This window comes from Eptesicus fuscus, chromosome 8 (genome assembly GCF_027574615.1).
Source record: "Eptesicus fuscus isolate TK198812 chromosome 8, DD_ASM_mEF_20220401, whole genome shotgun sequence".
Lineage (NCBI taxonomy): Eukaryota > Metazoa > Chordata > Mammalia > Chiroptera > Vespertilionidae > Eptesicus > Eptesicus fuscus.
The window spans coordinates 5,089,032-5,106,064 of record NC_072480.1 but is presented as its reverse complement, the minus strand read 5'-3'; the positions used below and the strand labels follow the sequence as shown (position 1 = coordinate 5,106,064).

At 40.0% G+C, this 17,033-nt stretch overlaps 1 protein-coding gene across 2 annotated transcripts in view; it reads left to right on the top strand.

Annotated features, from left to right (window-relative positions):
• The window catches only part of NBEA (neurobeachin), an 896,160-nt gene that overhangs the window by 379,883 nt on the left and 499,244 nt on the right, over positions 1–17,033 (top strand). For both annotated transcript variants that reach the window (XM_028135810.2, XM_008158996.3), the window contains exon 34: positions 8,965–9,092. In XM_028135810.2, coding sequence (XP_027991611.2) covers positions 8,965–9,092 — 128 coding nt within the window. The remainder of the gene's footprint in view (positions 1–8,964; positions 9,093–17,033) is intronic.

The following is a 17,033-nucleotide window of genomic DNA, read 5'->3' as shown; positions in this document are numbered from 1 at the left end:
GAAATTTATCCATTTCTTTTAGATTGTCGAATTTGTTGACATATAATTATTCATAATATTCTTTAATTATCTTTTATATTTCTGTGGTGTCAGTTGTAATTTCTTCTTTTACATTTCTGATTTTATTTATTTGGTCCCTTTTTCTTTTTCTTGATGTGAGTTGTTAATTTTATTTATCCTTTCAAAGAATCAGCTCTTACTTTCAATGATTTTTTTTTCTAGTGCTTTTTAAATTTCTATTTCATTTTTTTTACTCTGATATTTATTATTTCTTTATCTCTACTTACTTTGGGTTTTGTTCTTTTTCTCTTCCTTTTGGGTACATAGATATTTACAATAGTTATATCCTCTTCTTGGATTGACTCCTTTATATAATGTCCTTTTTTGTTTCTTTTTTAGATTCTTTGTTTTAAAGTCTATTTTGTCTTATATGAGTATTGCTACCTCAGCTTTCTTTTCATTTTTATTTGCATGGACTATCTTTATCCATCCCTTCACTTTCAGTCTGTGTGCCTTTCTAAAGTGAGTCTTTTTAAGCAACCTGTAGATTGAAATCCTTTCTGATACCCTATGTCTTTTGATTGGAGCATTTAGTTTCTTTACATTTAAACTAATTATTTTCTAATATATTTTTATTGATTTCAGAGAGGAAGGGAGAGAGAGAGAGAGAGAGAGAGAGAGAGAGAGAGAGAGAGAGAGAAACAGCAATGATGAGACAGAATCATGGATCGGCTGCTTCCTATATGCCCTACACCATGGAATGAGCCCATAACCTGGGCATGTACCCTGATTGGGAATTGAACCGTGACCTTCTAGTTCATAGTGTGACACTCAACCGCTGAGCCATGCTGGCTGGGCTAGAGTAATTATGGATAAGTATGTGCTTATTGCCGTTTTGTTAATTGACAATTTGTTATTGTTGTTCTCTGTTCCTTTGTTCTTCTATTTGAATTTGGTGATTTTCTTTAGTGTTTTGATTAGTTTCCTTTATTGTTCCGTATTTTTGGTAGGTTTTGGTTTATGTTTACCATAAGGTTCATACATACTGATCTATATTTACAGCAGTCTATTTGAAGCTGGTAATTGGTTAATTTCAAATATTTCTCCCACCACTCTTTATGTGTTTGACATCCTGTTTCACATCTCTTTGTTTTGTGTATTCCTGACTATTTATTGTAGTTATGTTAGAGGCAGCCTACAGACCCCAGGAAATGTGTTATCCTCCCTGAGTTGGAGGGAAAGGGCTATCCCGAGCCTCAAAAACCTCGATCCTTGTCTTCACATATAAATGAATTAATAGGAGAGACCTTGATTGTGTATGATTAAGCCAATTTTATCGAAGCAATTAAAGCATGTGTCTTTATTAAAGAAGCAAGGCAAGCAAACCTATACATCTGGCTTATGAAGCTCAGACAGGCTCTTACCTGAGGAGCGAGTTTAGTGGCAGTCCAAGGCGTCTATAGGTCTCGAAATTCCTCTGCTGAATATTTCGGTACAGATTAATTCTCAAGGTGCCCTTTTACTTTGTTGTGGCTTTCCCAGAATTCATGAGAAGCACCTGGCAATTTTATCTGGCCACACCTTGTGACTACTGGCTTTTTTGCTGAGAGAGTAAAACTGCACCCCCCCCCCCCCCTTTTTTTTTTCCTTTCCCCTCTCCTCTCCTCTCCTGCATTCTCTAGTTAGGAGGCTTTTAACCATTTGCTCCCAAGTGTCCTTGGCTGGGGAAGATAATGGCTTGTTATTTTCAAGCTGGCTGCAAATTGCCCACACTCTTTGGCCTTGTTTTAACTTTTCTTGTTTCAGTTTCTCTGTTCCACTTGCCCTGGATTTGTCCTGGCTCCTTACAGCCTAGTAACAGTTATAGTTAATTTTGCTACTTTTTCTTTAGACATTCTTTGTATCTTTTTTACAGTAAGTGGTTGATTCTTTTCTGTCTTATTTGTGGTTAAAGCCTTTTCTTTTCTGCATAAAGAAAACACTGTAACATTTATTGTAAAGCAAGTATAATGGTGGTGAACTCCTTTAGTTTTCACCTGTCTGAAAAACTCTGTCTCTCTCCTTCCTTAGCACTTTAAATATTTCCTGCCATTCCCTCTGGCCTGTAAAGTTGCTGCTGAGAAATCAGCTGGTAGCCTGATGGGCTTTCCCTTGTATATGACTTGTTTCCTTCTTGGAGTTTTCAAGATTTTATCTTATCTTTTAACTTTTGCCATATTCTTTAAAAATATTTTTATAAATTTTTATTGATTTCAGAGAGAAAAGGAGAGGGAGAGAGAAACATCAGTGATGAGAGAGGATCATTGATTGGCTGCCTCCTGCATGCCCTCTATTGGGGATCAAGCCCACAACCTGGGCATGTGCCCTGCCTGAGAATCAAACTGTGATCTCCTGTTTCATAGGTTGATGCTCAACCACTGAGCAACACTGGCCGGGCTAAGTTTTTCTATATTGAATACATATGTCTTTGTGTAGGTCTCTTTGGGTTCATCTCTGTGCTGCTTAGACATTAATGCGTTTCCTACCTCAGATTAAGAACGTTTTCAGCCATTATTTCTTCAAATATAGTTGCTGCTGGATGGTGTGGCAGGCCAGTTGTAGTTGGTGAAGTGGTGTGCATTGCTTGGTGTGCCACCTGGTCAGAAGAAGCTGGTTCCAGGTGGAGCGGCCTGTCTAGAGTGCTTCCTTGCCCTTTTTGGTCCAGGTTGGCCGCCTCCTGTGCACAAGGTGTGCCTTGCTGCTTTAGTTGTCTGCTTCCTGAGCCAGGTCTGGGCAGGCTTGCTCTGAGTGCACTCTTTGCAGTGCCCTACTGGTTCCTCACTTTCTCTGAATGGGGCAGTTCTGTGTGTGCACATCACCATACTTTGCTAGTTCCGCACCCTTGCCAGGCAGGCAACCTCATGTGTGCGCACATCAGTGCCCCACTATCACTGCACAGTGCATCCCTGTCTGCGGGTACCATACATTATGTTATTTCCTCGCTTTGTGAGGATAGGGCAACCCCCTGTGTATACATTGCTGCATTTTGCTTGTTCTGCATCATCTGTGAGCAGGACAGCCCCATGTGTGAGTGCGGTAGTGCCCACTATTTCCGTACTTTCTCTGAAAAGGGCAGATCTGTGTGTGGGTACCACAGCAGTTTGCTAACTCCACACTCACTTCAGGAGGGGGGACCTGTTGGCTGCACACAGCAGTGCCCTTCTGGACCAGCTGGGTCAGTCTCTGTATCGCAGAGCCCCTTGTTCAGGAGCTAGGGGACCCTCCTATTCCTGTCAGATCTAGTTCTGAGGGAGGTGGCTGGGGACAGGCTGCAGTAGTCCTGCAGGTCAGCCAGAGAGCTGAATGGAGCTTCCACACACTAGCCAAGTGCAGGGGAAATGTAAACAGTGGTGCTCACTAGTTCCTCTGGTCTGGATAGTTTCTTCACCTCCAGGTAACTCCTGTGGTTCCCCAACCTTCTCTATACAGTCTTTCTCTCTTGTTTGCTGTGCGGAAGCTGTTCAGTTGTCTCTCAGTTGTCTCTCAGGAGGAATTGCTCTAAATATAGATGTACATTCATTGTGTTCTTGGGAGGGGGTGAGCAGTGTCCTCCTACTTTGTCATTCTGGACCTGCCTTCTTGTGCTGACATTTTTATGAAATAGATTTTATTTCATTGTCTTCTGGCCTGCATAGTTTCCAATGAGAATATCATTCTTATCATGGTTCCTTTTTATAATCTGTCTTTATTTTCTGATAGTTTTCTTGATGTTTCGCTCTATACTTGGGCTTCAACAGTTTATTATGACAAATCTATGTTATTAATTTTTATTCTGCTTTTGTGTGTGTGTGTGTGTGTGTGTGTGTGTGTGTGTGTGTGACTTTTGAATCCACAGTGTAAGGGCCTTTATCATTTTTGGAAAATTCTCATTCATTATCTCTTCACATTTTTCTGCTATATCTTCTCTTTCCTTGTATTAGTTTTTTACTGCTACCATAATAATTTGCCACACATTTTGCAGCTTAAAACAATACCCATTTATTATGCAATGTTCTGTTGGTTAAAAGTACAACAGAGGTCATACTAGGCTAAAATTCTGATTTTTGTGTTCCTTATTGCATTCCTTGTTTGAGGCTGTAGAAGTTAATCAGGTTCATTCAGGTTGTTGCCAGAATTCAGTTTCACACAACTAAAGGACTTATGATTGTAATTTTTTGTGGACTGTCAGCCTGTAGTGGCCCTTAGGTCCTAGGGTCTCTTTTCCAGTCCTCACACTCAGAACCAGTGACAAATGTATCACATTCTTTTCGTACTTGGTGTCTCCCTGACTTCCCTTGCTGATATACCTTTTCTGCCTTCTTCCACTGTCACAACTCTCTGACTCCAACTAAAAAGTTTTGTACTTTTTAGGGTTCCTATGATTAGATTGTGCCTACCTACATAATACCAGATAATCTCCCTATCTTTATTTATATAACATGATTTTCATTCTCGAAGTCCCTTTCACCAATTATCATAGCCTATTCACAAGTTCCAGGATTTATAGTTTGGTCGTCTTTGGGCAGCCATTATTTAGCATAGCACATTTCCCTCTGGGATTCTAATAAAATTAATATAAATCTATTTTGTACTGTTCCATAGCTTCTGCATACACTTGCCCTCTACCTCTCCCTGTCTCATTATATATACATATATTTTCCTCTTTTAAAAAAAATTTATTGTTGACGGTATTATAGATGTCCCCCATCCGCCCGCCCGCCCCCCCCCCCCCCGCCTTACCCCTCTCTACTCAGTCCCTGCTCTACCCCAGGCCTTCACCACACTATTGTTTGTGTCCATGAGGTATGAATACCGGTACATGTATACTAGAGACCCGGTGCACAAAATTTGTGGACTGGGGGGGCGGGGGTGTCCCTCAGCCTTGCCTGTGCCCTCTTACAGTCCGAGAGCCCCGCGATCAATCACCCCAAAGAGATAGGCCCCGCCCACCCAGCCGGGGCTCTGTGATGGATCGACCCCGCAGAGGGAGGCCTCACCCACTCGCCACAGCCCGTGGAGTGATCGTGGAGCACCCCCCCCCCCGATTGATCAATTGCCCCGCCGGCCGGCAGCCTGGGCCTCCCTCTGCAGGGTGATCATGAGATTGATCACACCCCATAGAGGGAGGTCCTGCCCACCCACCGCAGCCCACTGGTTTGTGGCCTGGGCCTCCCTCTTTGGGCGATCATAGAGGTGATGGCGGGGGGCCTGGGCCTCTGCAGGGCGATCATGGGGTGATGGCGGGGCCCCCGACCAATTGCATCGCACCTGCCTTGGCTGGCCTGGCACCAGTGGGTGTCATAGCATGGTCATCTGGAAGGTCGTCCAGAAGGATGTTTGGAAGATCGTTCGGCTGTCCAGTCTAATTAACATATTATGCTTTTATTATATAGATAAGTTCTTTGGTTAATCTCTATTTGTTTTAATGTGTGTTTTTTAAAATGATTTTAGAGAGAGAGGAAGGGAGAGGGATAGAGAGATAGAAACATCGATGAGAGAGAAACATCAATTCGCTGTCTCCTCATGCCTCCTACTGGGGATCAAGTGGACAACCTGGGCATGTGTCCAGCTGGGAATCAAACCAGGGACCTCTTGGTTCATAGGTTGACATTCAACCACTGAACCACACTGGTTGGGTTAATCTCTATTTGTTTTAATATGTCTTTTTTATTGGACTATTTTCTAATTCACTGATTGTTTCCTTGGTGCTATGAAGTCTACTGATAAGTCCATTGAAGACATTATTGTCTTTTTTAGTGTATTTTTAATTAGTAGCATGGTGTCTTTTTTATAGTTTCTTTCTTTGTGCTGAAATTCCCCATCTGTTTATGCAAGTTGACTATCTTTTCAACTATTAATTAACTCTTAAAATGTTAATTATAGTTATTTTAAATTCTTTGTCTGATAGTTCCAAAATCTGGTTTATCTGTAGTCTGATTCTGTTGGTTTGTGATTCTGACTACATTGATTTTTCTTCTTTGTATGTCTTATATTTTTTGGATGACAACTGGACATTATATATGGAACAGTAGTGACTGACATTCATACTATTTATGCTGGAAATGGGCCCAACTCATCTTATGCTAGGCCTTTAATATTGAGATGTAAGACATTCTACTCAGGAGTTGAGGGAGGTTTGTGTTTTCTTGTTTTAGTTACTCTCAGTGCTTTTAATTCCTCTACCTTTTCCTTGTGTTAATCTAGGGGCTGGTTTGTCAGAATGTTTACTCGGTGCTCCTATTTTACCTTCATCTTTAGGCTTTCCTTTGATCCTATACTTCAAAGAAGCTCTCTATGCTATGGCTGCTTCTGCAACAGTATCCTTCTATTATTTGTTACTGGATACTTGCAAGCAGGAGGCAGCCAATCAATGGTTCTCACCCATCATTGATGTTTCTATCTCTCCCTCTCCCTTCCTTTCTGAAATCAATAAAAGTATATTAAAAAAAAAAGAAAAGAAAAATAGCGAAAGTCAAAATAACATCCCAACCATAGTTAATGTGATGAAGAGAAGGGAAAAATATAGAGTGAGAGAGATAAGTGGATAGCTTGAGAGAATGCATTTCAGCCTAGAGTTGACAAATTCTATGTTTAGGGCCCAAGAACTTTCCCAAACATTAAGAAATTTCTAAAGTGTTAAGATTATAAACCTCACTCAAGACTGTAGGGCATACTCCCCATCTAGTGCACCTGTTTATTTCTATGTATAAAATGTCTGAGACCGAATGTTGTTTTTTGTGTTTTTGTTTTTTACATTTTTTATTGAGGTATTATATGTGTACATATCTTACCATTACCCCCCCACCCCACCCCCATACATGCCCTCACCCCCCAGAGTTTTGCGTCCATTGTTTATGCTTATATGCATGCATACAAGTCCTTCGTTTGATTTCATATCTCCCCCACCTCTCCCTAACTTTCCCCCTGTAATTCGAAAGTCTGTTTGATGCTTTACTGTCTCTGTATCTTTTTGTTCATCACTTTATAATGTTCTTTATTACCCATAAATGAGTGAGATCATGTGGTATTTTTCTTTCATTGACTGGCTTATTTCACTTAGCATAATGTTCTCCAATTCCATCCAGGTTGCTGCAAATGATGAGAATTCCTTCTTTTTTATGGCAGCATAGTATTCCATTGTGTAGATGTACCATAGTTTTCTGATCCAGTCATCTGCTGACGGGCACCTAGGCTGTTTCCAAATCTTAGCTATAGCTAAGATTTCGAATGTTGTTTTTTAAAATATGTTTTTATTGATTTCAGAAAGAGGAAGGGAGAATTTTTAAAATACACCAGAGTCACATTTTGTAAGAGTAAATATATGTGTTTTTTAATTAACATAGCTGTTAGAAGAGCTACTATTGTTGATCTCTCACTGTGTCCAGGTACTTTCCTATGTACTTTACATGCCTTAGCTCATTTAATCCTCACTAATTAGTGACTATGATCATTTTCATTTTTCAGGTGTAGGTCATCTAGATACCTTATGATAGAACCGGCGTTCCAGGCTAAGCAGTCTTACTCCAAAACACTTTTTGTATTTGCCTGAGCAGAATTATTTTTTACATGTTTTTTTCTTCTTTTTGCATGTACTACTCAAAGTGTTTTTAAGAATATCAAACGGTGCTTATGTAAGGTCATATAATTGAAAACTTAATAGTGAACAATATACAGTTAAACCTTCATTCTTGAAAGTCTCCTATCTCAAACAATTTGGTTCTTGACCAAGTTGTTCATGAAAATAATGTCTTGGTTGTTGAACCAAACTTTGCTCTGGACTGACAACCCTTTCATGCAGGTACATCAGCATGACAAAAGGTGCTTCTCACATCACAAACAAAGGAGAGAACGAGACTCAGTTTATTTCTAAACCTCTCTTGTTAACATCTCAGGATATTGTGCTGTGAATATTTTTTCTGTTGTTGTGTGTGTTTGTGTGTGTGTTTCTTTTTTGCTTTTGTTGCTAGCCAAATGGATGCTTAGCACAATTTTAAAATATAAATAGGCCATCAAGAGTGCTGATGTTGCTAAAGATGTGAAAGAAACAGTGATCACAGGCAATTGAAGAGGTAGAAAAACTTGTTGATTTGTATAAGTGAAGAGCAGTCAGCTGGTGACAGCATTTCAGAGGCAGTGATACGTGAAAAGTGAAGATGGTGCATACTGACCTCCAGAAAGACACCCTAGAAGGAGTGTGAAAGTGATTCCTTTAAGGCTAGTAGGGGGTGGATCAATAAATTAAGGAAAGGAAGTGTGTGTTTATAAATTAAACAGTACATTAGACATGTACTATATATAAGGAAGGTTAAAATGGAATCATTTGGGGATCTGGAATGAATTTATTCAATTTACATTAATGGGGAAAAAAATGATTCGGTTTTTTAACAAATTGCTTCTCAAACAGACTTCTGGAACAAATGAAGCTTGAGAACTGAGTTTGGTAAATACAACTAAGTGGGCTTTTGAAATGGAACATGCCTACTTTAGCAAAGCATTCAATTGTATTACACTGAATTCCAATTATTCCCTTATTTGTTTAGTTTTTGAGGGAATTTTTTGATCAAGAGTTAATTCTTTGTAATTGGCACAGTGATCCATGTAGTAAGTTTTGAAAAACTGTTTTCTTTTAGGGATAGAATGATAGACAAAAAAAGATATATGGTGAACTTCTTTTCTTAAAGCTTCTAGAACTATGAATAGTGTTTGTGGCCCTCAAAGGTTACAGAACCCTAAATCCTTTTCACCATATAGTCATTCTAATTTAGCTGCAGTCTTTGGAGTATCCTTATGATTGATGTGAAATTTTACCGTGTCCCTTCTACACATTATTCTGTGGATTAGATTGAACTTTTATTATTTTCAAAGGTTTTAATTTAGAAATAAAAAGTTTATTTCATTTTTTATTTTGAATTATATTTACTAGTCTTTATGTCTTAATTTCAACAGCATCACTGCAAAACTTGAAAGAGCTTTAGAAAAAGTTGCTCCTCTTCTTCGTGAAATTTTTGTAGACTTTGCCCCATTCCTATCTCGTACACTTCTTGGCAGTCATGGACAAGAGCTATTGATAGAAGGTATGCTTTCTCTCTCTATTCTAATTATTTTAGTTTCCTATAATGTTTCTATTAATTGTGACATAATTTGTACTTCTGGAGGAAAATTTACTGTCAAAGAATATAAAGACATTGCTTCCACAAATGCTAATAAGATATTATATATACTTTCTTCTTGTTCATTTTTTAAATAACATATTTGCACAGTCAGTCTTATTGTACAGCTAATAACAAAATGAAGAACTTTGAAAAAGTTGGATGGGACTCTCTGGTCCTTATGATCCTAATCTACAGGGCTGCTGTATATCCCTCATTAGGATGCTGTGTTTACTAAGCAAGGATCTCTAAAATGTCCTTCAAAGAGCCCGGCTTCTTTAAGTGACTTTTTTTGATTCACATAACATTTATATGAGAATCCTTAACTGAGAAAATGTAAAGAAATACTTAACTGGGAATTGATGAAGCTGTTGTCTTTTACTCAGTAGCAGCTTAAATGGAGTAAGAAGGCAAAGAAGGTAAATTAACTCTTGTGAAGATTTAATGCACTTGCAATAGGAGAGTAGCTTTGAAAAAATATTATCTGGAGCCTTATTTATTTTAAAAAAAAGTTTTGTTTTCTAAATAGTCATGAAATTCAGAAGGGGCTAATCAATATGCAGATGATCCTGTGAGTGAATAGTTGCTTTAGGTGCCATTTGTTGGATTTAGAAGCCTCATATATATATTTGTTTGCTTTCGCTTCCTGTTTACTCTCTGTTTCCTATGCCTTTTCTATCATCCTCTCAACTGTTTTTACAGTCTGTTTCTGTTAGAAATATTTACTAACTGGACTGAGTTTAAATCCTTATTCCACCACTTTCTTAGCTCTATGACCTTTTGAGACTAAGTTGGCCATTTGTAGCTTAGTTCCTTTCTATAAATTGTCATCAATGACAGTACCACCCTCCCAGGACTCTTGGGAGGGTTACATTATATAATGCATATAAAGCTTTTAGAACACATGTGGGCTGTTCACTTTTTATAAAAAATATTGCATTCTTACTCTAGGTTAAGTGCTATCTTGGGTACTTGGACTATATTAGTAGCTAACAGACAGATATCCCTGTCTTGTGGAGCTTTTAATCTAGCAAGGAGAGACAATAAATAAGCATTAAGCATAAATATTTAAATCATATAAAATGTTGAAAGTTGGCAAATGCTATGTAAAAGAATAAGTACCACACTAGTGACTGGGATTATAGAAATGGCAGGGTTATATTGCATTTTAAAAAGGGTGATTGAGTTTTAATAAGCCAATAGTAAAAGTTATATTTGAGCAAAGATTAAAAGGAGGTGAGCCATATAGCTTTCTAGAAGAGTGCTCTAGGCAGAAAGAATTGTCAGTGTAGTGACCCTATAACATGTTACTTTTACAATAAGAAATAAATTGAATAAGCATTATTGAAAACATAAATCTTAAATGTTTCCTTATTACCTAAAAATCTTTTATTTTTCTACTAGAGGCCCTGTGCACTGGAGAGGGGTCCCTCAGCCCAGCCTGCTCTCTCTCACAGTCCAGGAGTTCTCAGGGGATGTCCTACTGACAACGTAGGCCCACTGTCCCCAGGGAGCAGGCCTAAGCCATAGTCTGGCCTCCCTCTTCGGGAAGCTGCCAACCAATCAGGGGAAGACACTGCCCTCATCGCCCCCTGGCTACTGCTGCCACTGCCGGCCGCCACGGCTGCCTGAGCCTTGGCCCTCACAGCCACAGCAGCTGCCTGAGCCTCGGCCCAGCCCTCGCAGCAGCAGCAGCTGCCATCTGTGGCTGCAGCTTTGTCCTGAAGGACGTCCAGTCTAATTAGCATATTACCCTTTTATTAGTATAGATATTTAAGTGTATCTTTTCCTAAAGTGTTTTGAAAAATATATAGTAAAAATTTGTAATTATCAAGGACATACCAAAATAAACACAGAACACATCTAGTAAAATAACAATGCTAGTAATGGGTCCAGTACTGTTATTAAAACTGGGACACAAATCTGCCCCAAGCTCCCCAGCAGCCAAAGCAAAGAAGGGTTTATTTAAGTTATAAGACTCACATTAGTGGTTCCTAAGTGACAGTTCATGACACTTTAAAATGTAAGGAATTGCTGTCAGGTAACTTTTTAATTGTGCTATATCTGTCAGTCAGTACTCCATTTATGTAGCCCCCTTTCCAGACATCTGGACTGTTTCTTATTTTCTTCCCAGCACTTCAAAGAGAAGACAAGAGAAATGGCTGCGTAATCGAGAATAATTTTTCTTGGGCTTCTCTGAGTTTACCTCCAATACTCTGGATTGAGTTGAAAGAGCATTAGAATAGGCCACTTGGATTTTTTAAAAGGACTATGCTAAAAATGAAACATTGGAACAAGTTACATATTGAAAGTTCACTTTGTGTTCAACGGGCAAAATAAAATTTTATTTTATAACTTTTCTGCATCCAAAGATATAACCTAATTTTAATATATCAGATATATGTCCTGTGTTTAAGATTATGCAGATGTATTATTCATATTCTTTTTTGTATTAAAATGATTTTTCTTAATAAAATGACACTAAATGGTAGGTCTTAGGTTTTGAGTTCTGTTTTTTAAATGCCATTATTTGGCAAAATATGAAATTGACAATCTTAAAATATAGTCCTTCAAATTTCTGCCAGTTTATACAATGCAAAAATCTAGAAACTTCTACTATATAACAAAACAACATTTGATATCCCTCACAGTTTAGTCATAACCATTTTTTTCAGATTCAACTCATCTCTATCTTCTTGCTGTAGAAGACATTCCTTAAATATGCAAACAAGTTATGCATTATCACATTTCCTTGTTTTTCTACAACTCTTCCTTCTGCATTGGATCTCTCTCCTTTTTTCTATCCCCCAAATTGTTTTCATCTTTTGAATCCTGCTTCAGGTTTCTTATGCCAAATTAATGCCATCTCTCTGTGGTTCTGTGGCATTATATTTATATAATATTAATAAAATTATTTTTACTTGTAAATAGAAATAATCTTACTGTTTATATTAACGTTGTTTAACTTAGATTCTGGTACATAATATTCAGTATTTTTTCTTGTACTTCAATAGAACATTATGTTTTTTCTAATCATTTTTGGTGAACGTAAGTTTTAAAAATAAGGGAAGATAGGTAACATTGTTGTGTGGTGAGAATTCCCAATATTGATCATGAACACCCATGAGGTAGCTGCTACATTCATCCAAGGTTCATTCTTGCTCTTCACCCCAGCCTCTGGAAATAATGTGCTTTCATGTTCTCATTCTTTAACAAGTACTCTTGATTATTCTTTCATTTTCTCTCTGTTCCCTTTTTTTTCTATAATTTGATATACTATTCCTCTCCTCTGAGAAGAAAAACTGTCAAACTCTTGTGAAGAACTCAGGAGATTTACATGATAAAAATATCTTTACCCAAGCTATTAATCAGTTCTGTTTAAAAAATAGTGCTAATGATGAATAAATTGCTTTGCTTTTGACTTTATCATATATATGTATATGGTAGGAACAAAGCTGGATTAGGTAACTAAAGGTATTTTAGAGTCTTAAAAAAGAAACAGTGAGTACTCTTATTTTAAACTAGAGGCCTGGTGCATGATTTGTGCACAGGTGTGGTCCGGCTGGCCCACCCTGATCGGGGCCTTTTGGGGTGGGGGTGGTCCGATCTGAGATCTGGGGCAGGGCCAGCCAGGGGGGAAGGGCTGCGGGAGGTTGGCAGGTCAGCCCTGCCCTTTGGTTGAACTCCTGGTCGAGGGGACAATTTGCATATTAGCCCTTTTATTATATAGGACTAGAGGCCCGGTGCACGAAATTCGTGCACGGGGGGGGGGTGTCCCTCAGCCCAGCCTGCACCCTCTCCAATCTGGGACCCCTCGAGGGATGTCCCACTGCCCTAAATGGGCAGTCAGATATCCCTCTCACAGTCCAGGACTGCTGGCTCCCAACTGCTTGCCTGCCTGCCTTCCTGATTGCCCCTAACCACTTCTGCCTGCCAGCCTGATCACCCCCTAACCACTGCCCTGCCAGCCTGATTGATGTCTAACTGCTCCCCTGCCAGCCTGTTTGCCCCCAACTTCCCTCCTCTGCTGACCTGGTCACCCCTAACTGCCCTCCCCTGCAGGCTTGATTGCCCCCAACTGCCCTCCCTTGCAGGCCTGGTCCCTCCCAAATGCCCTCCCCTGCTGGCCATCTTGTGTCCACATGGGGGCAGGATCTTTGACCACATGGGGGCAGCCATCTTGTGTGTTGCAGTGATGATCAATCTGCATATTACTCTTTTATTAGATAGGATAGAGGCCTGGTGCAGGGGTGGAGGCCGGCTGGTTTTCCCTGAAGGGTGTCCCGGATCAGGGCGGGGGTTCCCTTGGGGAGTGGGGCAGCCTGTGCGAGGGGCCTGTGGTGGTTTGCAGGCTGGCCATGCCCCCGGCGACCCAAGCGGAGGCCCTGGTATCTTGGGTTTATTTATCTTCTACAAATGAAACTTTGTAGCCTGGAGTGAAGCCAAGCCTCCTGCTCACTCCATGGTGGCAGCCATTTCTGTTGGAGTTTATTCACCTTCTATAATTGAAACTTTGTAGCCTGGAATGGAGGCCTAGGTTGGCCAGGGCAGGTTGAAAGCTTGGCTTCCTTGGTCACTGGGGGCAACCCTAGCCTGCTCTCTCCAGCTCCGTGGCTGCCACCATTTTTCTTGGGATTTATCTTGTATAATTGAAACTTTGTATCCTTGAGTGGAGGCCTGGGCCTGCCAGGGTGTGTGGAAAGCTTGGCTTCCTTCCATTGCTGGGGAAACCCAAGCCTCCTTCCTGCTCTCTTTTGTGGCAGCCATCTTGGTTGGGGTTAATTTGCATACTCGCACTGTATGTCTGGTGGGCGTGGCTTGTGTGTAGCAGAGTGATGGTTAATTTGCATATTACTCTTTTATTAAGTAAGATCATCATAAAATATATTTGAATTGCACTTTGTCTTATTTTATATTCAGTTTTTCTTAACATACAAGTATTTAAATTTTTTCTTATATGATAATTGATCTTTGGTAGTTTATATTGTTATGTACTTTAAAATATAAATTAAGATAATGTTCTTTAAGTTTTTAAGTTTGTCACTTTTATTAGTCACACCTTTTATTTGACTAATAAAATTGACAAACTTAAATGTATTCTTTTATGATTCTAGAGTAATCAATGTAGTTCACATCTTTTAAGGGCACTCATTAACAGTAGCTATTTTTATATAGCTTTCTGTGTGTATATGTTTCTCTTGGCAATAATTGAGGATTTTTGAAGACAGTAGTTATTTGGAGCTTAGCTAATTTTCTTTAAAAGAATTCCAGCTTTTCAATTTGCAAACTAATACATAAAAATTAGAGTAAATATGTATGTAACTATCAAACCTATCAGCCCATGATGACAAAGCAACCTTTGATCCAAAATTGTTATATTTGTCTTGCTGCAGCAATGGAGAATGCAATTCAGAGATACTGCGGAGCTTCTTTTAAAGAAGTTGTGAGGAGCTTATTTTGAAGTTTGTATTTAAGTAAATAGGGCCAGTTATAGATTGGTTGCTGACTGTCAGGAGGTGGGTTAGATATTGCTAATTTTTATGTAGTGGGCCTAGAGTTGTAATTAGTAATGAAGAAACAGCAGTTACTCGAGTTAATTAGAAGAGAAGATGCTTAGGTGTGTGTATGTTGTTAGCATAGTGTGTTTCACTCTGTCTTGTTTCACCATGGCATAGAGTAGCCCTTTAAAATCACTGTTTATAGTGTGTGAGCATTTTATATTTGTTTAAGACTCATGGGAATATTTAAGTTAAGGTAATTATCATAAGGGTACAGCAAAAGTTTCATAAGCATCCACGGACAAGAAATGAAATAAAGTTAGACTTCAGGCAGCCTAGAAATGGGAGAGGGGAGTCAGTAACCAAGGCTACTCCCTTTAACTCTTAAAGCAACTTCATAGCCTCCTATTTGTGCTTCTCTCTGTGTATGAACTCATTTTTTTTCTTCTCACCCAGACTAGCTTCACTCTCTTAGTCATTCGAACATAGCCCAGCATAACATCCATTCTTAACTCCAGATGTGCTTTTAATGTAAATATATTTCATTATCTGACTGTAAATCATTATCTATCTGGAGAGAATGTGAATGGCTTAGCCTTGGGTTAGGTGTCTATCTCTGTTATAATTAGTTAGGATTGATGTGGATGTGAAAGGCAAGGTTGAATGTAATACATAGGCTCCCCTTTTTAGAAGCTATATATAACTTGAAACATCTTGGAAAAATGGTAGCAGTACAGCAAATGTCACTTATGAGTCTACTACTTCTAGTGACATTAATAAATATTTTATTAAATCATATAATATTCAAGAATCTTTATAGTCTCCAAGACTAGCATATTTTAAACATATTTAAATATAGCCTGAAATTTCCACCTCCACCAAAAGAGAACATCACTAAAATCTTATTATGAAAGGAATAAGCTTAGTCAAGAATCTCATAACACCCTTGGGTCATATACAATAACAATATGACTACATAATTAGAAAAATATATCTGTTCATTTTAATTCAAAAATTATGTATTAAGTATAATTTTAGTAGTTATTTTGAAATTGTAATAATATAAAAACTGTACATGACATGACAGATTCAGGGAAAATGACAATGGTGGCATAGTTTTTATATATCCCTGAAAAACAGACATAAAAATCCTATATAATAAAAGGGTAATATGCAAGTAGACCAAACGGCAGAACAACTGAACAACCAATCAAAGCGTAATATGCTAATGATATGCTAAGGCTGCTCAACCACTTGCTATGATGAGCACTGATCACCAGGGGGAAGACAGTCAACTGGTTGACCAGTCGCTATGACATGCACTAACCAAGGGGGCAGATGCTTCGACCAGTAGGTTAGCTTGCTGCTAGGGTCTGGCCGATCGGGACTGAGCGAGATAGACCTGACACGCCCTGGAGCCCTCCTGCAGTCCCTCCCTGGCCCAATCGTGCACCAGTGGGGTCCCTTAGCCTGGCCTGTGCCCTCTCACAAACCAGGACCCCTTGGGGGATGTCGGAGAGCCAGTTTCAGCCCAATCCTGCAAGCTACTCTCCTTGGGAGAGCACCAGACATAGGGCTCATGGCTGGCGAGCACTGCTGTGGCAGCATGAGCCTCCTCCAATCAGAATTGATTGAGTGCGAGCCCACGACAGGCACCGTGGGGCCAGGATGAGTGGGAGCGGCAGGTAGGAGCTGCAGGCAGTGTTGGACTGCGGGTTTTGGCCCAATCCCTGCAGGCCATCCAGAGGGACCCCACCCGTGCATGAATTCATGCACCAGGCCTCTAGTAGATCGTAAAATAATTACTACCCCCCTTAATAACTACTAGTCCATTAGCAATAACATATGGACACTTACAATGAAACTAAATGACAAGGTATCCCATTGAAATCCAAAATATGACTGGATGAGGATAATGTATATATATAAAGAAGCCTAAGCGACCATTACGACCGAATGACTGGAACGACCAGAACGACTGGATGACTGCATGACTAGTCGCCATGATGCGCACTGACCAGCAGGGGACAGATGCTCAATGCAGGAGCTGCCCCCTCGTGGTCATTGCGCTCCCACAGCCAACCTGCTGCGGCCTCTTTCCCTGGCTGGCCAACCTTCCACGGCCCTGCCCCCCAGCCAGCCAACCTCCCGTGGCCCCTCCCACTGGCCAGTTAACCTCCCACGGCCCCTCCCACCAACTGGCCAACCTCCTGCAGCCCTTCTCCCCAGACAGCCAACCTCCTGTGGTCCCTACCCTTGCTGGCCACCCCCCCCCCCCACCATAGGCCCCGATCACGAGGCCAACCAGCCAACCTCCCAGAGTTAGCCCCCCGATAGGCCTCAATCACCAGCTAGGCCGAGGGACACC